At 40.6% G+C, this 21,716-nt stretch overlaps 1 protein-coding gene across 1 annotated transcript; it reads left to right on the top strand.

Annotated features, from left to right (window-relative positions):
- The first annotated feature begins 357 nt into the window (after positions 1-357).
- Positions 358-20,177, top strand: FAN1 (FANCD2/FANCI-associated nuclease 1). The gene is made up of 13 exons (XM_008942214.1): positions 358-1,651; positions 5,446-5,586; positions 6,544-6,739; positions 7,218-7,451; positions 7,953-8,084; positions 11,006-11,114; positions 11,848-11,967; positions 13,872-14,036; positions 15,006-15,174; positions 15,686-15,789; positions 18,536-18,730; positions 19,082-19,210; positions 20,040-20,177. The coding sequence occupies exons 1-13, from the start codon at positions 358-360 to the stop codon at positions 20,175-20,177; spliced, it is 3,126 nt and encodes a 1,041-aa protein (XP_008940462.1).
- The last annotated feature ends 1,539 nt before the right edge of the window (positions 20,178-21,716 follow it).

The raw sequence follows: 21,716 nt of genomic DNA, 5'->3' as shown, positions 1-21,716 counted from the left end.
CCGCTCGCCGCTCCGCGCCCCGCTCAGACCGGTCCGGGAGAGCCCGCGGGCCTCTGTAACCGTCGCGGCGCGATCGGGCGCTGCGAGACGGTTCCGTTGTAGCAGTTATGGATAGCTTGAGGTTTCCACTTTTCGGGGTTTATTTTTCTGTCTTTGTTGTTCACCTTTGTTATATTTGGTAGGTTAGAACATCTTTAATTCTGTTTTGTTTTTTTTTTTTTTTTCCCCCCTTGAAGGCATGTCAGAGGATTACAGATGGAAAATGCAAAGCCAAGAAAAAATTTTAAGTATTACAACATAAGGAGACGTGGCCTGAATGAAGTTGTCTGTGCCATGTAAATATTCTGAAGTTCTGTAATGGCAGAAGCTGGGCCTTCAGAAATTAAAAGATCTCGAATAAGTTTGTCACTAAGTAAAAATAAGAAAAAACAAGAAACGACAAAAAAAGTGGAAAGTAAAGAAACACCATCCACACCTTCAGCATCTTCTTCTGTTATTTCCTTTTTTAACAATGTTCCCCCGGTCAAAATTACCTGTCCCATGTGTGGGGAAATGGTGCAAAGATACAGAATAAATGAGCACATGGATGAAGCATGTCAGAGAAACCAGAGTGAGATTGATGTCATTGATTCAACACTGAAGTCTTTTAGGAGTCCTCCAGCTGCAAATGTGAACAATAATTCCAGCTTGTATTTTTCAAAAAAACTCTTAAATCTAGAAATAAGTTCTTCCAAAGGCAGTTTATTAAAAATGGAAGGGAGTGCAGCACAACAGATTAGTCCTTACTTTAGCAATAATAGTTCAGTCTGTACTGTTAACAATGAATCACAAGCTCAAACAGTTAAAATAGTCTCTTTGGGAAGCTTGTCATCTAAACTGTCCAGAAGACGTACCCAGGGAGGAAAACAGATCGTGTATAAAGAAATTGACTCTTCCCCTCCAGCTGTTCGCAGTCTGTGCAAAAGTGCTGCAGCACGAGATGATAATAATGAAGAGATTTATTCTGGGCATGGTTCTCAGGCAGAAAATTGGCTTGCTCAAAGAGAGCACCAGGAACAAAATTTTTCAAAGGAGCAACCTGAATTTCAAGAAATAAGCAAATGTAATGGAGAAGACCTTGCGGATATTGTTCAAGTATCATTACCAGCTGAGAACATTAATAGGAAAAGGTTGTCAGTTCATACAAGGAACACCAAAACAGAAAGTAGGGCTGAAGGTGTGATACTTAGTCCTGATAAATTTGAAACACATCTAGCCATTTATACTTCAGTAGAACTGACCAACAGTTTGGAAGTCCAGGCTCAGCTTCACAGTCAGGTTGTTCCTTCTGCCAAGACAGAAGAGGACTGTGGTACACAAAATTGCTTTAGCAAGTGTGATGTACAGGTACTTCCTGTGGAAGTTCATGAAAATCTTAAGGATGAGATCAATAATACTTTGTTAGAAACTGTGAAAAATGTAGGGTTTCAAAATTCCGTTGAGGACATTTTAGACAAAATAAGTGTTAGCTCTGTGCCCAGCTCTCCTGGTCACCCATATTACCTCCAGAATTTTTTAGTGGTGTTGCGAGCAGTCTTGGAGAATGAAGATGATGTCAGACTTTTTGACGAACAAGATATGAACATTGTAAGCAAGTTCTGCAAATTATCAGGTATATATTTTTTAATTTAATTTTTTTTTCCCCGTTAGTTCTCGTAGAGAGAACTGTTACATAGATTTATGTGAGGAGTGCTATACTGATGGACAATTTAACTTGATAAATTCCTTAAGGGAAGAAGCTCCTTTTCTCAGGAGACCTATCCCTCAGTGGCTTCTTGTAGGTAAACTTTTAATGTTGCTTTAATGGAAGGTAATGATAAATAGTGGGGACTTTTAAGAAATACGGAGAGAAAGAGTATGTATATTTCTGGAGGTCTTTTAAATACTTTTATTGTGTTAATACTATTTTTTAGAATCCTAAGTCAACTATCTGCTGTATTTAAACATGTTTCCAAGGAAGGAAACTCATACCACAAGGAAAGAATTATCAGATAACACCAAGCTTCTGATGATTAACACACATGTGAATTCTACAAAACTGGGGTCATGAAGAGGCCAGTGTTAGATAGCTAGACCTTGGAAAAAAAATACTTCTGAAGTAGCATATGTGGGCCTTGATTCAGCATATTTACAGATTACTTTCCTGCTTGGTGTGAATCAATGGTTTTTCCTATGATTATTATGAAGTGTTTAGAACATTAGAAGAAAGGGACCTCATGAACATTCTTCATTTGCCTTGGTGGAAAAGTCAGCTGAGCTGACTAGAGATAGTTACTAAAAAGGGGAAGAAACTCCTGAAAAGGACATAGGGCTCTGAACTTATACAGCTATTTCTGCAGTAGTTACCTGGTCACAGTTAAGTTCTTACAGATTGTATTGTAATAATTACAGCTATGCAGTAACACCAAACACTAAAAAAATTCATTAATAGTACTAACATAAGTTATGAAAGTATTTTAAGTAAAATCCCATAGGACCGTACTTGTCAGGGAGCAGCAAGAGCAGACTGCCCTCCATGGGAAGATGAACCAGGAGCCAAAGGGGCCAGCAGAGCAGGCAGGGGCCACATCCTCTTCTCACCTGGAAAGGGACACAAGCCCACATTCCCCAAAGAAGAGGAGCAGAGTGGATCCAGTGCCAGTACTGCACTCAGCCATGCTCCTGTGGTGGCAGGTCTGTAGCAATGGGGCAGGTGCAAGGTGAAGAAGAGTCAACAAGGTGTCTGGCTAGGCACCAACACACCACAGTAGAGCTGAGGTGAGAGCACAAGCTACCTGCCTGAGTTTAAGTACAGCTCCCGAGTGAGTGGGGGGTGGCCCTGACCCACCCTCCCACAGCTACTCCTGGCAGCCTGAGCCCAGCTTACAGCTGCAGCAGATCAGAGCTGACCTTGAGCACAAGCAGCCAAACCTGGGGGAGTTGGGGTAGGAGTGCAGAGCTTATTGGTGTGCTCAAGGCCATGAGACTATTACAGCAGTTAACTTTCTCCACCTAAATGTGGAGACAAATACTGAGACATTCAGGGTACAGCTTCCTTATTCCCACACTCCCTTCTCTGAATGAGTACAATGCTGACCAGTAACAGTAACTTGTTCTCTTAAATAAAGGAAGTGCTTGTTTCTCTTTCAGTACAGTGATTTCAGTATTCCCCTTTCAGAATACATGTTTATTGCAAAGTGATGCTGATACATCCATGTCTGCTCTGCCTGCTAGAGTCACAAAACAGTCTCTCTTTGCAGGGTAGGCAAAAGGCAATGAAACAGCTATAAGAAGTGGTCGGATAGCATTGAGTCAGTAGATAATGAATTCTGGACAAGCGCCAGATGGATATCTTTACCTTCAAGAATTCTTAGACAGAATACTTAAAAAGTTCAGGTAGATGGGTTGTCTGTTCCACCTTAGAAGTTTCTACCCAAGCAAGTGTTGTCTTTCAGTTATCGTAGTGCAAAAAAAAACAAACACCACAACATGCTTGATGCTGTAAAGTTGCTTGAACGTAGGTATTCTCCAGTATTTCATTATTTTGTGGTACAATGTCTACCGTACTTCAGTGAATTACCTCTAATGCTTATTATGAAAGGAATGATATTTTTTAAAGGTTTAAATTTGAAGCAGTCCTTCCTTTCTTCCTGGCCAGTTTTCTCCAAAGCTGATGGCCTTTATGTTGGATGTAGAGCACTGTCAATTTTTAAATACAGGAAACAGTAAATAAAAGTAGGGAAAAGTGGAGGTGTATCCATAACAAGTAATCTTCAGTGCAGTATCAGTCTTTGTGCTCAAGATGAGATCTCTCTAAACTTCAGTGTAATATTAAAAAAATACTTTTTTTATTCTCCATGTTTAATTTCACAGCGTGTTGCACTTGGAAGAATTTAAATGCAAGCATACAGTTCTGGTGACGCTACTTAATACACAATTAATACACTTAAGTCCTCCTGTTGTAGCTGAGAAACATTGATTTATAGTCACCAGTGGAACATAGGTACAGAAAACTGAACAAGAAGAAATCATATTTGTTTTTTTTTTCTCTTGTGTTTTAATGGATCCTGGAGGGTAGATTTTTCTAAGATCTTCTGCATCTTTTTGTTACTAATATTTCAACTTAGAGCAATTTTTTTTTCAATGATACACCTGGAACTTTCTTAAAAACTACAAAAGACAAATAAAATCTCCCAAATGTTCAAAGGTAGTGTACTGCAGAACAGGATGGTTAAGAAGCAATTAATTACTTGTGCAATACCTTTTATTCTTCTTTCTGTCATTCAGATCCTTTAGAGACAAAGCAGTCCTCATGTGCCTTTACTGGATTACAGCCCTAGTTGGATCATTTTTCAAGATCTGGAGAAAGGATGTTCATGTGTCACTCCACATTTTTCCTTTTTCCAGAACTGTGAAAATGCGAGAGAGATTCCAAGGTAGTTAGAACCCCACAAAGAAAATTACAAGCTTATGCATCAGTATGTAGTTCTCTCAGTGAATTGATCTTGGAAATATTCTATTTAAAAAAAGGCTGAAAAGGTCTTTTTAAAGACAGTAGAGTAGTTTGTAGTTAAGTAGTGGCAGTAAAAGTTAACTGCCATTTCTTAAATAAATCTAGATTTGGTAGTGTTTCAATGTCTGTTGTTAATAATGACCAGTTTCAGTTAAGCAGCAGCAGACAGGGATTAAAAAAAATTAGAAGTTGTTAATGAGGGACAACTTCAATATTCAAAAGGGTGCTGGATGTAGTAACAATAACTAGACTACTTTCAGCTAAGAATTAATAAGCTGTTCTGCTGAATTTCAGCATTGTTAGTATTTTAAAAGTATTCTAGAAAGGAACTTTAAGAGTGCACTTCCCTTGTAAAAATCAAATTGCTTGGAGGATTTTTCCCCCTTGTTCTCAGTAGATATATCAGTAAAATAAAGGTTATCTTTGGAATAATAGGAATCTGAAGGCTACTAAACAGAGAGGTATTCTGTGATCATGAAATTATTCTATCATACTACATTTTTTGTTCCACAGCATCAAAGAGTTGGTTATTGAGTACGTGTTTAAGAAAGCAAGATGACCTGTTTAACATCAAAGTATGCACAGTTTGAAAAAATTGTCTTTTCCTAGGAAACAATTTCTTAAAGGGTAAGCATGTCCAAAATGCATTTTAGTGATGTTCATTGCTTACAAAATAAGTTGTAAAAATTTTTTACCTACAAAACTTAAGGATTCTAATGAGCAATAATTCCTTGGAAAGGGAACTTCTGGAATTTTACTGAGTGTGGTTGTAGAACAATCATGGGCAGATTAAAATGTGTTTTAGAGCACATCTGCATCAAAGTCATTTTTCTAGATAAGGTAGTAATTACAGATGCTACATTTTAAAATTTAATTTTCTTTTTATCCTTCCCTGCTTTGAATAAAATTTGCAGTTGCTGGGCAGAAGTTATATGTGAGACTTTTCCAACGCAAGCTGAACTGGTTAAAGGTGAACAAGATAGAGTATGGGGAGATAAGTACAGATTTGTCGCCAGTAATTGAAGAACTGGCTGAAGCCAGATTTCTGCAGACAGGTATGGCCAACATTAATAAATCTTGAAAACATTACTTATAAAATCTGCAGTTGTGTCATGTTAGGGTTTAATGCACTACCTGCTTGTCTGGTGTGTTGTGTTACATTACTTATAAAAAGTTAGTGCCAGTTAGGTAATTGTAATTAGGTATTGAGCTGAATAAATTTCAGGACTCTAGGTGCAACGATAGGCCCTACTTACCCTCACCAGCCCCGTCCCAGACCCTGACCTACACAGCCTCTGGACTCAGCTTCATTACTGCCCTGAGCTGTCTTGCAGGCACCCTGTCCCAGGCTTTGACCCTCCCTGGCTGGCTGGACCTCCAACAAGTGCTTCAGGTCTTTGTTTCCAGTCCTGTCTGTGGCTAGGTACTGTGAATGGATCTCGCATGTAAATTCTAGTCTTGCCTGTAGTCATGTCTGGCTCATCTCTTAGATTGACAATGGACCTGATTCCCCATCATGCCTTTTTGAGACCTGCCAGTAGAATCTGTTATCAGGACTTTTCTCTGCCCATTCTGTTCATTTACAGTGGGACTGCACCAGAGCTGATGAGGACACTGCCACTTTTGACATCTGACTCAGTCTCTCTTGTCAAGCAGCTCTGCTCTTGCTGCTTTCTGGCAGCATGTTATTTTTTTGCATTAGGCAAAGTTTTAATCATCAGGAAGACAATTTTTTTTTTAATAGTATTTTTGAGTAACTCAGTAGAACTTCTTTATATTTGCTTTTGTTTTGAAGTTGCAAAGGGATTTTTTTCTTATCGTTCTATTCCTTCAAACTGGACCTGTGAAGAGAATGAATTTCAAACTGAGCCAGCTAGCATCAATAATGCATGCTTGAAGAATCTATATCATTAGATTATTACTAGGTCATGTGAATGTACAGCATTTTGAACTGTTGCTTGAGTGTACATGTATAGCACATAATGAATATATGTGGATCATTTTGCTTTTAGAATCAGAACTGGAAGACCTGTGTGAAGGGTTGGATTTGCTTTCAGCCCCTGAACTAAAAACATTGGCAAAGGTCTTTCACTTGCCAAACCCAAATGGTCAGAAACAGCAACTTATGGATGATTTTCTGAGGTTGGCAAAACAACGTTCAGTCTTCAGCATGAGTCAAGCTAGTATTGGGACAGTGATTTTAAAAAGGTAACTGGTTATAGTTAAATTTTTCAGGTTAATCTAAGTTATGCTTCAAAGGGCTCAAGTCTAGATGCCTTTTGAAGAGAAGAATACATTTAGTAAATTCATGTATAAAAAAAGAGTAGCATTAAATTTTGATGCAGAGTGGGTCAAACAGAGGGGTAAATGTTAGACTTTTATTAAAGCTATGTTATGCTTTTGAGCTGTGGGCATGATTATCTCCAAAGCTACTCAGTGATGACTCCAGTTCTATTCTGGTTGAAGTTTGGCCCTTGAACTTTTTATTAGTTAATGCATTTCTTTGGCTTGTCACAAGAGGCTGCATGTGCTATATACTTTCTCAAGCTGCATCTTTCAAGGAAGATCAAGTTTACACATTAATTGGCTTGAAAATAAAATTATTCTCATACTTTACTCAGTATATTTGAATTTTTATAAGTGACAGTAAAACCCATTGTTATAATCATTTCATTTGTCCTTCCAGGGTGAAGGACCTGGCTGGAAAAGTTGTCAGGGTCTGTACAGGCCCTCGGGCTGTCTTCTCTCGAATTCTGCTGCTATTTTCACTGTCTGAGTCACTGGAGGATGAAGAAGCTGGTAGTGCTGGTCACGGCCAGCTCTCCACAGTCCTTATGGTAAACATGGGGCGTATGGTATTCCCCAGTTACACTGTAAATAGGAAAACACAGGTCTTCCAGGACAGAGAAGATCTTATCAGGTAGGGGAACTTTGGCAGTTTGGAAATGAGTTTATTTCTAGGAAAGCTTTACTGCAATACTTGTGTAAGCAAGTTAGAATTCATCATGTAGAACTCCAGATGTAAACAGGTAGAAGTGCACGTTTGCAATGATTTTAAATGCGTTTTTGTGTGCAGGTAGGACTTGTAATTCACAGTGCCTTGCCTTTTGAACCAAAATAGCATATTTATTTGCTTCGCGATCATTTGCTGACGAAAGTTCTTTCTTCATTTTCTATAGTGATTATTAGAATGAACTCCAGACGAAAGAAAAATTACGGTCTTTAGTTCATAACTCATTTTAAACATAACGTACCCTGCTAGTGTAAACTCTGCTGATCCTACAAGGTTGAGGATTTAGTTGGCTGTGTGGTTCAGTGTCTTTGGAGACTGGAAGGGAGTTTTTAAAAGATACTGTATGGAGGAACTGATTTCTTTCAACTATAAATGGTTTTTACAGTTATTGTGGGTTTTTTTCCTTAGGTATGCAACTGCTGCTCACCTGTCGAATGATATAGCCGCTGCGATGGTAAATGGGAACTGGGGAGAAGCTAATCATCTGTACATGTGTGCTAAAGAAACCTGGAGTGAACTGAAAAATCACCCCTCTTTGAGGTAGCAAACCCAATACTAGCCTAGCGTTCGTATGAAACTGTACGTTCAGTACTTTTGAGAGAGGCTTACAGACTAGTGATACTATTTAAGACTGATCAGTTTAGAAGCTTTAATGTTCTGGAAAGCTCTGAAAGCTCTCCTGGTTTGTTTAGCTTTTAAGTGATTATATGAAATGGCCTTTTTCATAAAATGTTGGGGAATTAATTGGTAGGCATGGATAAAGCACTAGAAAATTTCTGTTCTGTGTGCCAGTGCAGGAGAACAAAAGCCTTATTTTTCCATTGTGATAGTTTGTTTTTTTGGGTTTTAGACAAATAGCAATAAACAGAATTTAAAATTTACTGTGAACAAAAGAATGTTGCAATGGGAAAACACACTGGGTTATTCATCTCTTCAAACTTCCCAGTGGAAACGCTACTAAAGATCTGAGAACTGAAATAATGTGTATTAGTTTTGAAGCATTCTTCATCAGTTTTTCTGTCAGTTAGTTTTCTGGCTTAATGATACACTGACAGTTAAAGCCTAATGTTTGGCATTATATATTCATTTTCATGGCAACTGATTTAAAATCGTATTCATAGAGGCTCATTTGGAGACCTATTCCATTTCACAGTGAAGACAGTGGAAAAACATATTTTGATTTCAATAAGGCAATCAAAAAACTTTGTCTTGAAACATAGCAGTGTCTACCCAAAAGTTGTTAGTCTTTTATGGCAGGAAATGCCTGGTCTAACCTTTTTCCTTCGTTCAGTTGTGTTTCTAAAGTTAACCTTGTGACTTAAGAAAAAGAGTCGGCAGTTACAAAACATGATGTAATGAATTATTGGTTTGCATCAGGGCCTTGGGACATCTGGTCAAGGGATCAGATGCACAAGAAGTGTTCTCCTCTATCCCTCCAACTGAAGGGAATAATGAGACAAGAAACAGGAAGACCCATCAGATCAATACCTGGCTCCAAGCCTGGTGTCACTGATTGATAGGACTTTGGGTTTTTTGATCATGGGTCAGTTTACAGAACACCAGGCCTGCTGGTGACAGAAGGGGTACACCTCTCTCAAAGAGGGGAAAAGACTTTTGCACAGGAGTTGGCAGGGCTCATCGAAAACTTTAAACTAGATTTGAAGGGTGAAAGGGATAAGATGAGGCTTGCTGGAGATAAGCCTGCGGGTGGCACATCGGCGTTTGTGGGGTGGCGTGCTAGCGAGGTCCTTCAGTCTGCCTTCCTAGTGGAGGTGGGGGATGGAGTGCTATGCAGTAGCAAAACCACCACGGATATTGATGGGCCTGCGAATGGTCTGGTAGGAATTAGGCCTCCTCCCTCCAAAAAGGTGGTGGGATCAGTAGACCAACTGAAATGCTTCTATAGCAGTGCACAGAGCATGGGCAACAAGCAGAAGGAGCTGGAAGCCATTGAACAGCAGGAAGGCTATGATACATGACAGAAACCCTGATGGGATGATTCGCACAACTGGAGTGCTGTGTTGGATGGCTCTAAATTCTTCAGAAGGGGTAGGCTGGGAAGGAGAAGGCAGTGGAGGGGCCCTCTGTGCTGGGTGCTTTTATTGTCTTGAGCATAATTATGGTGATGGCAGGATTGAGGGTTTGTGGGTAAGAATCAGGGGAAAGGCTAACAAGGCAGACACCACAGCTGGAGTCTCTTATAGCCAGGATCAAGAGGCAGACAAAATATTCTCTGAGCAGCTGGGAGAAGTGTCTCTGTCAATACCAGTTGTTCTTGTGGAGGGGTTCAATTTACCAAATATCTGCTGGAAATACAATACAGCAGAGAGAAAACTGTGTAGGAGCCTCCTGGAGTGTGTGGAAGATAATTTTCTGACATTGCTGGGGAGAGAGGCCAACTACCTTGCGGGTAGGAAGGCTCTTCACAGGGATCTGAGCCGGCTGGATTGATGGGCTCATGGTATGAGGTTCAACAAGGCCAAGTGTCGGGTCCTGCACTTGGGTCACAACAACCCCCTGCAACAATACAGGCTTGGGGAAGAGTGGCTGGAAAGCTGCCGGGTGGAAAAGGACCTGGGGGTGCTGTTTGACTGCCAACTGAACATAGGCCAGCAGTGTGCCCAGGTGGCCAGGAAGGCCAGCAGCATCCTGGATCCTACCTGAAACAGTGTGGCCAGCAGGACTAGGGAAGTGATTATGCCCCTGTACTCTGCACAGGTGAGGCTGCACCTTGAATACTGGGTTCAGTTTTGGGCCCCTCACAAAAAGAAAGACACTGAGGTGCTGAAATATGTCCAATGAAGAGCAACAAAGCTGTTGAGGGATCTAGAGAACAAGTCTTTTGAGGAGTGGCTGAGAAAACTGGAGTTGTTTAGCCTGGAGAAATGGCAGCTCAGGGGAGACCTTGCTGTGTACCACTACCTGAAAGGAGGTTGGAGCAAGGTGGGGGGTCAGTCCATTCTCTCATGTAAGAAGGAATAGGACAAGAGTAAATGGCCTCAAGTTGCACCATGGGAGGTTTACATTGGATATTAGGAAAAATTTCTTCACAGAAAGGGTCGTTAAGCCCTGGCCCAGGCTTCCCAGGGAAGTGGCAGAGTCATCATCCTGAAGGTGTTTAAAAGTTGTGCACCTGGCAGTGCTGGGTTAAGAGTTGGATTTGGTGATCTTAAAGGTCTCTTCCGACCAAAATGATTCTATGATTTTATGTAAAACTTATTAACTAATAATTCCATTGCCGTTGAAAGCAAAATATGCTGTGCAGGTGCAGCTTGCACCTACTGCTTCAGCTAAACCATTTTCTTACCTCTGAGTTCTTGACTTTGTGGTGAAGATACTCCTTTCAGTTATAGAAGGCACTTAATTTTTGTAAATGCTTTGGGTATAAGTATTCCTAGTGGAGAATTTAAGGAACGTAAATTACCATCGTCAAATTGATCTGAGCTGCTTTTATCTTTCAGCTATCACAGAGCTTTACCTGAATATCTGCGACATTTCACAGTTGGCTGGGTGTATACAAGAATCCTTTCTCAAGGTGTTGAAATTTTGCAGAGACTTCACATGTATAAGGTAAAGTGGTGAAGTAAATAGGAATATGTGTTTAACGTAGCATTGTACATTGGTTTACATTTTTGATGGAGCTATAATGGTGAAATGTAATGGTGATAATGCTTGCCAGGACTTGCTATAGTTCTCTTAACAGATTACTTTTAAGAGCGTTTTTTTTTATTTCTGCTTTAGAAGGCTTTAAATTGTTTTTATTTCTGCCAATGCTTTGGAGAATTACCATCTGTAATATATCATAAGACTGTTGCTGAGATGTTGTTTCATTATTTAAAGATATCTGTGTTTACTGGATTTGGTTATTGCCTTTAAGTAAGAAATTCTTGGAAGAATAGTCTTCCATGAAATGCCTGCCTCTTCGCCTTAAGAGCTGACATCTCCAAAGGCCTCTGACTTACACGTTAAAGCAAAACAGATCAATCTGAAAAAGACTTTGCCTCTGCAAAACGGTGTACACATAGTAACATGCACAATATGCAATATTGAATATAGAATGGTCAAAAATATTGTATTTTTGGCAGCTAACTTTTAAGTTTATGTAAAAACATCTCTATTCCAGAGTTTTAAGGTATACACATGCATCTGAATACATTGGGTGCTAGAGTAAAAATGAGGTTTGAATTGTGAAAATTTTCACAGAACCCAGTAATTAGAAGGGAAAGTGACAAGCTAATTATATAGTGGAACCTCAGCTTAGTTTTCTGAAGCCATTAATAAAGATCCAACCGTCTTGCTGCAGGAGGCGGTGCGGGAGCTGCAGACTCTTCTGTCTCAGGATGTGTACTGTACGGACAGCAGGGGGCGGTGGTGGGATCGCCTCGCCCTGAACTTGCATCAGCACTTGAAGAACACTAAGAAGGTGCGTTTACAACTGCACGCCCTGAAGCTGGAAACACCCCAGTTGTAGTCAGGAAACGTTTCTTAGAAATATATAATGAGAAGAACAGGGGGTAGGATCTCCTAAAAATTGCAGATATTGCTAGGAATCCCAAGGTCATGCAATTCATTTTGCCTATGAAGTTGAATCTTGTGTGTACCTCATCCTTGGTTGACCTGCTTTTTTCTGTTGCACAGAAGAACACCATTTGGCATGAAGGATTGTGTGGAGTTATCAGGGAGCAGCTTCTTTGCTGTTCTTATAAATTTGCCTAAAGTGTGAGAAGCAGAGACATTTCCTGCAGTAAACTCTTCTGCTTCTGAACCTGAGTCATGATGAGGCCGTAGCTGGAATGAAAAAAGTAAATATCATCAGAAAGAGGTTTTTGATGTTTTCAAGCAACAAATTAATAAATTTAAGTCCTTGACTAACTGTTGCCAGCGGGGAGAAGGCTGTCTTCTATATTTGGACCAGTTTTGGTGTAGAGTTTCTACTGTAAGGGGTCAAACGTTTCTAATCGCTCACTTGTGCACAGCTCTGTCAGAGCTACCAGTCTTTAACAGCAAATTCAAACTCTTTCCATGGTCTTCCAGGAGAAACCCTAACTGATTACCCTTAGACTGGCAGGGAGTAACATTAATGGGTTTTGATAGCATGTATTCATCCTGGCTGTGTTCATCCTGGTCCCTTTAGTTCTCTTAGGAAGGCAGAGTTGGGGAGCAGAGGTTTTGAGGTGGTTTTAGCTTTTGCTGAAACTTTGTGCTCTTCCCTTCCAGTAGGGGACACGGACCAGTAGGGTGTGTTTGTACAAGCAAAACCTGTTATTTGTGCAGTGGGTACATTTGCCAGTCTCGAGTCTGAAGGGTGCAGTTTGGTGTTCTAGAGACACTGTGTACGTGGTGAGCAGCCTTTGAGTTTCCTAACTGATTAGCTGGCATGTAGCCGAATGAGAGAAAAACAACCATATGGGAGTGGCAAGGACTCTGTGCAAGGATTATTGTAAATCTCTGTAGAACATTCTGGCACCTCTGTAAAGATCTCTACAGCAGGATATAAAGGCACTAGAGAAAACTGCAAGCTGCAGTGCAGGTTTCGCCTTTGAATTCCTTGTGAGCCAGCACCAGCTTTTCATAGACTTTCTCTTCAGGAGCCACAAGGCATAGAAGCCACTGTCTGACTCATCTTAGGGCTCAGTTGCTGTTCAATGCATTTTATGTGCAAGAAACAGCAGGTGGTAGTTGTGTCAGCTGCTGTTCTAAGGATTTATGAGTACAGGATATTGTGTCTTTTTTTCTTGTCTGACAGTATTTTTCTCCTTTGTATGTAACAATGATTGAAAATTAAACTCTTTAGGACTGTTTAGGTCACAGCAAAGTATGGGCAGACTGAAAATCAACTTTTAACTCAAAGAGGAAGAAAACCATTATAATTATACACACCTTACATACCTGAATAATTTAACAATGAAAAATAGAAATTAAAAAAAAGTTTTAAGTCCAAGAATGGCACCAGTTGTAGCGTTATTTAAGCTGCGCAGAGAATGACTGTTTTTTTTCCCTTGGTCTTCCTTCCTTGCCTCACTAAGGCTATTGAGAATTGGGAATAAAGTGCTTGTATTTTGTGTTGCATTTTAATTCTTTAAGTCTGTTCAAAGTAAATAATATCGTAGACTGTCAATAGTCTACATCTTACAACCCTATATCAAGCTTTTTCCAAATTTGGAATTGGAAGTTGTACAAAGTAAGCGTTAGTCTCAGTTCCTTGTTTATAAATCAGGACAAAATGCCTTCCTCAAGTCACAGAAAGAGAGTATGTCAGCACCATGATTTGAAATAATTTTTGGAGCCCGTGTTTAACCCTGGATGTTCCTCACTGCTCTTCACTAGGCCATTGACTGCATTAAAAATGGGCTGGCAGACCCATTTGTACGTACTGGGCATCGCCTCTCTCTCTACCAGCGGGCCCTAAGAATCAGAGATTCGCCAAGCTGCAAGCAGTTCAGATCCCTGTTTCATGATCTGCCAGTCATAACTGTGGAGGATGTGGCACATGTAAGTAAAGCTGCTGGTAGTTTCTGTGGAATAACAACTCCTGCGGTCTTTTTGACTTCTGGCAAGAAAAAATAATCTGGGAGACTGTTGTTACGTGCACTGCCCCAGCCTCTGACTCACTTGTGCTGCAGGAAAATGAATACAAATGTGTTTCTAAAACAAAAGCCTCTTGTGAGCAAATATTTCTTCTTATTTAATAAATGGTAAGCTTCTTAGCTGAAGTTATTCAGCTGTACACTGGTTTAATTTGCAGTGCTTAAACTGAGTATGTGTTACCAATGTGGTCAGCTATAAACTCCAGTAATTTACCTGCAACACTCTCAGAACCTTTCTGTCTGAAGAGCCTGATCAAATCAGTGCAGTGCCTCCCGTGTCATCAGGCCAAGCGCTCTGTGTGTAAGAAAAACTGATAGCAGCCCTAGCATGTTGTCAGGATCAGATTAACAGCTCAGGACATGCAGCGGGTTTTTAGCAACCTTTGAGCATTAGGCCCCCTAAATGTGATGCGCTTGCGTCATAGCAGAGTGGATTTTGTTTAACTCATTCTTTTCCCTGCTGTTGCAAAGATAACTGGTGCCTGGGTGAAGCTGGAGCCTCGCCTCACTCGCTCCCTCGGCCGTGTCACCGCCTGTCTCCTGGCACACCGCCTTTTGCTCAGGCCACTTTCAGTCTCCTCATGCGTTTGTGTTCTTTCCTCCTGGTCCTGCATGCAGACAGGCTACATTCCCATTTGCCCAGCATTTTTGCTAGGATTTTTTCTGAAAAATATATCCCTTTATAAAATGTAAACAGAATGACTTCAAGGGAATGTCAGGTTAAATTGTGCTGAGCTGAATTTTGGAAACCAGTCTAGATCTGATTTTAAGAAAACTGAGGAGGAGAAATGTGTTTTAGGAGCGATTGAAATATCTAGGCTGAAGGTCTTTAAATGTGCTGCTGGAAAGTAACTTGTTCTGTTAATATGTTCAGGTTACAATCAAAGGAAAGTTGTGTCCTCAGATGGGAATGGGAAAATCTGTATTTCTGATGGAGGATACTGGTGGTGAAGAAGGAGGTGAAGACTTCAGCATATCCACAGTCATGTGTTCAGTTGAGGAGCTGGCATTAACTCATTACAGGCAGAATGGTTTTGATCAGGGTAACTAATTTTTTTATTTTTTTATATTAATGTATTACATATTTTTAGTAGATTGGCTGGGCATTGGTCAACTGGTGGTGAGTGATTGCTTTTTTGCAGCACATATATGTATGTCTGGCTCCAGATCTGTATACGTGTATGTGTATATGTAAATATAAAACATTTTTATCTCGATAAACATTTTGTTATTAATATATTACCTTTTTAGTGTAAAAGCTAAAAAAATTTATGTGTTAAAAATTGATAAATTTAGAACCATAAAGCTTGTTCCTAAGTGGGCGTAGTAACTCAATCCTGCACTGCGAATGAGGGCCACTGAAATGAGTGTTAGCCAAGTGTAGCAGTGATACACCGCACTTACAGCTTGAGGCTTAGTTAGTATGTACTGGCTTCAGCTGTGCAGTTGGGCACAGAGCATATTTCTGGTTTGGAGCATGATGACTTAGAACCTCTTCATATGAGACTGAAGTAGAAAGTAATGTTTCCATTTTTATTAAATGTTGCCTTTTAGGTATTCATGGGGAAGGCTCAACATTTATGACGCTGTATGGTATTCTAATGTGGGATATCATCTTCACGGACAACATACCTGACGTTTTCAGGAACCCCTATCAGGTAATTTGAAAGGCTTTCTTCAGTTAATTTCTTTGCCCATTGCTGCAGACTCTGTAACCATGTTAAAATCTTATTGAGGATTAGATAAACATTTTATTCTGAGGGACTTGCTTCATGTTTGCTTGGTTTTATTATTTGTTGTATCAAGCTTCATTTGAAGATAATGCATTCAATTACAAAAAAAAAGCAGGAGGAAATAATTATTTCCTTTCAGTAATCTTTAAAGGAAAGTCACATTTTTAAACTTGGGTTTGTTAGCACCCTTGTCCAACATGTTTATGCTTTTGGGATTGTTCTTCCTTTTTGTCAAAGAAACAAACACCACTACACTCCCAACAACTCCTCACCACACCCTGAGATTAGTGATGCCAAGTGAACTTGTGGCTTTTAGCTAAATGCTTTACATCCTGCAAATTACAGCTAGAAACAGTTTTAGTAATTGCAATTAGAAAACTTGATCACTTAGTGATATTGGCTAATGAAAACCCTAAAAAGTAATCTCAGATGCAGAACTAAAAAACACCAGACAATTGCCTTCATTCTTCCACCTTAACCCATTGCTTCTAATCAAACTCTGACCAGGAGCTGGACGAGCCAGTACCATCTTCTTCCCTAGCAACTTGTTGTGGTTTGAGGCTTGGAATGGGGGCGTGACCTTCCAGCAACTGGGAGGACCCCGGGTGGGGGTGAAACCATTGTATTCCCTCCCCTTCCCACACACACTCTGATAAGAGGCAGGGAGTGGTTTTTTGTTTCACTCCTGCCTTGGAGCTCAGAGAGGAAAGTTCTCCTTTCACTCCGTGGGACCCTGGAACCATTTCTGAGGGTTTTGTATATTTTATCTTTTGTATTATTCCCCTGATCTTTATATATATTATCTTCCTTACCCCCCTTTTTCGTTTTCTGTTCCTTGTTGAACAATATACTTCATATTTTTTTAAAAAGTGTCTCTCTCTCTCTCTCGAGGGGGTGGGGGAGAGGCGAGTACATAGTTCTGTTCCGTGTGGGTCCTGCCCTGAACCCCTTTTTACACGGAACCAGGACACAACTGGATTTATTTGTACTGTAAAAAATATAGGTTTATGCCAGCATGAGCTATTTTAGCTAGAAAGTTCTTGTTTTAGAGGTGAACTCTAATTTAGAGGTGCAGGTTGTTCTTGTCTTCTCCTTGCTGTCCCCCTCCCACCCCCCCTTTGTTTTTCTTCACCAATGTGAAGTGGAAACCCTTGTAGCTGAGCCAGAAAGCACCTGGTGGTTTTGCAGATGGCTGTCTCCCTAATGAGTGACCACTACAAATAGCCCTTTTTAACTGGCAGATAAGGAGATGCATTCCTTCCAGGCCATCCTTAAATACTCCTTTTAGCAAAGGATGTAAAAATCCAGAGACTCAGACTGTGCAGTTATTTTATTAGGCTAATAGGACTAAACTCAAAACTATGAATACACGAGTTGCTGTCTGTCCCAGTAACCTGAATTTTAACCTGTTTTTTTAGTTTATGTTGATTGATGCACATTATGACTCTGCACACAGTCATGTCTTGAAATAATTTCTTAAGCTATGAGCACTTGGTGAGAAGTATGTGCTTGGTGATAGTCTTAGAGAGCTACGCGATGAAAAGTGGCAATGTACTGCAGAGTCATGGCTGGCCTTTGAAATGGCTTTTGCTGCTTGATTACTCAGCTCACCGAGTAAAGTTAGGGTTGAATACTGTTTGCAGAAAGAACTGAGCTACAGTTGTTCTTCTTGCTTTGGAATTTTGAGGTGGGACACAAGGGCAGTTGCAGGCTCATCATAGGACAGGCAGGTGGGGGGAGGCTGCTGTAGCTCCAGAGGCCATACACATACCGGTAAATGGAATTCATGCACGTAAGTTTTGTGGCGTAGCCACTGTTCTTGTAAGATGCTATAATTGTATGAATGTCGTGTGTTAAAAGCGGGTATTCTTTGTCAGTGCGCACTACCACAGAGCTTGCCTTTCTAGATATATTTCCATTTATATGGTCTTATATGTAGATTACTCCTGCTTTAAAACAAAAAAAGATCAGTGCAGATCAAAGCTGTCATGAGCCCCAGGCATGAACAATGATGAGATGAAAGCTCGCACCTGATTCTGTCCATCATTCCGAGGCTGTATTTTTGTGGGATTAGCTGTGGCAGCAGTTTGTGTAAGGCTGGAATTTGCCAATTTCTAAGCTCACTGCATTTGCTTTTGAAAAGCTAGCATGGCACTCAGCTACTACTTGAGAGCCTTTTTCAGCCGTGTTCAAAATTGAGTTATTGCTGCAGTGACTTTGTTCACTACAGTGTTGAGCCATCTGCTTTTAGGCAGTGCCAGTGAGACTCCCGTTTCATCATTGCTTTGTGCATCCCACCTCAAAAGGCTCAGTGTAGCTGAGCAGCCTTGATACCAGTTTCAAATTCCGACTAGAGTGTTACTCCTTAGGGATTTAGGAGAGCAAAGTAGGTCGTCGCTTGTCTGTTAAAGAAAACCTCTGTCTAGAGGTCAAAAAACAACCAAACACGTGCCAAGATGTGGCCAGTGTTTGTTGCATTGGCATTGGATGTTAAAATATATGCAGATCCTTTCCAGTCTAATACAGGTTTAGGGGGTGGACATGTTTGAGTTAAATCATCTCAGTGTTTGAGTGAATTTGTAGTTAAGACAAGTAGAAGTAGGGCATTGTCATTAATGGAATCGCTGCTTTGCTGGCAGCTCCTCAGAGCTGTATTTACCTTTTTATCCAGACATCCCCCCTGGATTTATACACTGACAGCTTCTATGAGAACAGGAGGGATGTCATTGAGGCCAGACTCCAGCAGCTTCATACAGCTTCCTCAGAGACACTGGCAAAGCTGGTTGCTGACACCTGGACCACTCAAGAGGGAAAAGCAGCAGCACTAGTTAGCTGGGGGCGTTTTATTTCCCTTCAGCAAGTTCAGGTAAGTAACTGTTGGTGAGAACGGGCATGCTGATGAGGCTTGCTGCTAAATCTCACACAGCTGTAGGATGCTCACGGTGTGTGCTGAGCCAAGACTGATGGCGAGTGGTGTGGAGGAGGAATTGAGTGGGCACTTCCAGGTACTGCTACTCTTTTCTGATATGGTCACTTCTGCAACAGTAATTGGCAACACGGCAGGAAAATGGCTGTAGATAGCATACGCTTAAGTTTTTTGTTGCATGTGACTAAAGAAAAAGCTGAGATGGGTTGTAGAATGTTCTTGTGAGAGTTGGGAAATGGCTGTACAGGGGGGAAAAAAAAAAAAAACCAACTACCCAAAGTTCTCTTACAGAGCCTCGTCTCTTGCCTCGGAGGAATGTTTCTGAGTGGTGTTTTCAGGCGACTTTCCAAAGATCTGCGCCACTGCCGAGGGGGACTTCCTGACCTGGTCGTGTGGCGTACCCACACTAATCGCTTTAAGGTATACTGGGACATCATGGAAATACTCAAGGCTCAGCTGGTCTTACCCTTAGGTATAAAAATCTTACAGTTGTCAGCCCACACAAACTGTGTTTTCCTGTTGTGGTGGTTAAACCTGCTGCTTATCTGCCCAGCAGCTGTGGAAGTAGCGGGTGATTGTTTAGCTGCCACTTCATCACATTTTGCTGTAGCTATAATGGGTGTAAAAAGAAGCAGCAAGAGGCGGCTAGGTATTGTAGAATAGGACTTCCCTTAAAATTACAGTAAAGCAGCCATTATCAGCCAGCCATACACGTTCTGAATGCTGGTAGCAAGTGTATCACCACTTACAAAAAACCTTGAAAATATAAGAGTACAACTATGTCTGCCTCTGCTACAAAGCAGATGATTAACGAATCATAGTTTGTGTGTTGAATGGTGGTGGAATAGGTACCAGAAGACTTTGACATCTCTCAGCTGCTGAAGCAACCTGTTGCATGTTTGTAAAACAGCTGAATAGCAGACATTAGTTCTTTAGAAGATCCCAGTAAGTTGCTGTCAGTATCAACTGGAACAGGTGATGTTACAAATGATTGAGTTATGAGTAAGTGGTATTCATCAGTGCATCTGATGAAAATATGAACTTTTATCCAGTGAATATCCACCAACACACATTCTCTTACAGTTAAACTTTGAAACATGGATTAATAACTTAGCATCCACTGGGCTGTCCGTTGTGCTATAAATCTTCGTTATTTTTGTTGCAAATTACTGCCATGAAGGAATACTTAGATTAATGCTCCTTCAGTTCCTGCACAGGCAGACTATTAGTTGTCCCCATTTCTTTGTAGCTGGTGGAAGTGAAAGGCCCCAATGACCGCCTGTCACACAAGCAGATACTCTGGCTGAGTGAGCTGAAGAAGCTGGGCGCTAGCGTGGAAGTTTGTCACGTGCAAGCCACTGGAGGCAAGAGTAGGCGTGTCAGTTGACAACAGAGGTCTTGGTCATCTGGGTAACTTGGGTCTTTCTAAAGGAACTGGCATGACGCACACTACTGGCTGCTGCTCGTTAAAAGTGGTTTCTTCTAAAATTCTGGTTCCTTGGAAACTTATTTTTAGCACAAAACATTCTAAAAAATAGCTTGAGGAAGCTGTTGGTATGACTTACTGTATGCCACTGTGTTCAGAAGGACAAAGCCTCTCTCTTCTGTACAAAGTTCATAACTTGTTCTATGAAAGGTAATATAGTGGGTTTTCCCAGTAAAGAGAAACAGCTGCAATCACACTGGCACCAGCCGAGACCATCCTCAACAATAAAAGCTGCTGCATCAAGTCCTGATCATTTCCAGCCTGCCTGTGTAGGCCGAGTCAACTGTGTTGTGCAAGTTTCCTTGCGAGGTGCAAGTTCAGCACCTTTCCAGGGTTATCAGGACCAGCATGGTTCTTCATCATCCCCTGTTGATATTATGTTTTTCAGTTTTTCACCTCAACATGAAAAAATAGAGCTGGTCAGTGGTGGCACAGAATAAGGCATAAAACTTTTTATTTAATGCTGATTTATGTGCTGCTATGTACGAAAGGATAGTTTATTTAACAGCTCCTTCTGTCGTGAATATCTGTGTTACCTGTGTAAAGGGGAGATATTTCTGGTAGTAGACAGGAGTTGTTCAGTGCCAAGATCACTGCACTGACCTGTATTGCGTCATTTATTATAGTCAGGTTTGCCCCACATAAATTAATGTGTTTTCTCATTCAGAAATAAATCGGTAAATGGAAATGGCAACAAAAAAATGCCTTCTAAGACACGAAAATCCTGTGGGTTTGTCTCATTTTTAACACCTACCCAACATCTTTTCTCCGGAGTCATCATTCTCGTGCTAAGTTTTCCCAATATCAAAAATTCTCCTTACCACACAAAAACCAAACACTGTAATAGAACATGGCAAGAAATTAAGATTATTTGCACATCATCTTTATTAATCATCATTCTACAGCACAGTGTCCCTGCTTTCTTGGAAAAAACCAAACACACCCCCCCACTATTTTTTTTGTTAAAGGAAGCAAAAGAAAATCGCCTGAAGTTCACTGTGGAAAGGTATGACTTTTTATTTAGTCTAATTTACTTCACATTCACAGCTCAGCATCAGGATTTTATAAGCTTCCTGGCACGACTACTTTACTCAATAAATCATTATCAGGCACAAAGGCTTTAGTTTCAGCTGAAATAGTAAACTCTAAACCGCCACAGCAACAGTATTAGAAACCTACTGCCTAGAGCAATTTGAGGTACAGATTTCTGTCACTTGCGTTAGAGGCTAATTTAAGATTTCATCCTTTGCTTAAATACATGTTAGAATTTTTTTGGTTTTAAATGTCTTTCCTTCTGAGAGTAAGCCAAAACCTTTTCCTCACTGTTTACATTATTTCATTAAAAATACAAGGCAGTTAATATCAAAGTGGTATTGCAGGCAGGTATACACAGACATACAAACACACACTTCTCAATGCATTTCTGGAGTGAAAGACATT

This window comes from Merops nubicus, unplaced genomic scaffold (genome assembly GCF_000691845.1).
Source record: "Merops nubicus isolate BGI_N331 unplaced genomic scaffold, ASM69184v1 scaffold12556, whole genome shotgun sequence".
NCBI lineage: Eukaryota > Metazoa > Chordata > Aves > Coraciiformes > Meropidae > Merops > Merops nubicus.
This window is presented reverse-complemented; position numbering and strand designations above follow the sequence as displayed.

Bases quoted from the DNA above. Each gene is read 5' to 3' on its own strand.
- FAN1 (XM_008942214.1), top strand. From the start codon at position 358: ATGGCAGAAGCTGGGCCTTCAGAAATTAAAAGATCTCGAATAAGTTTG. The intron at 11,968-13,871 runs GTGCGTTTACAA...GCTCTTCACTAG, and splicing joins ACTTGAAGAACACTAAGAAG to GCCATTGACTGCATTAAAAA. The intron at 15,175-15,685 runs GTAACTAATTTT...GTTGCCTTTTAG, and splicing joins GCAGAATGGTTTTGATCAGG to GTATTCATGGGGAAGGCTCA.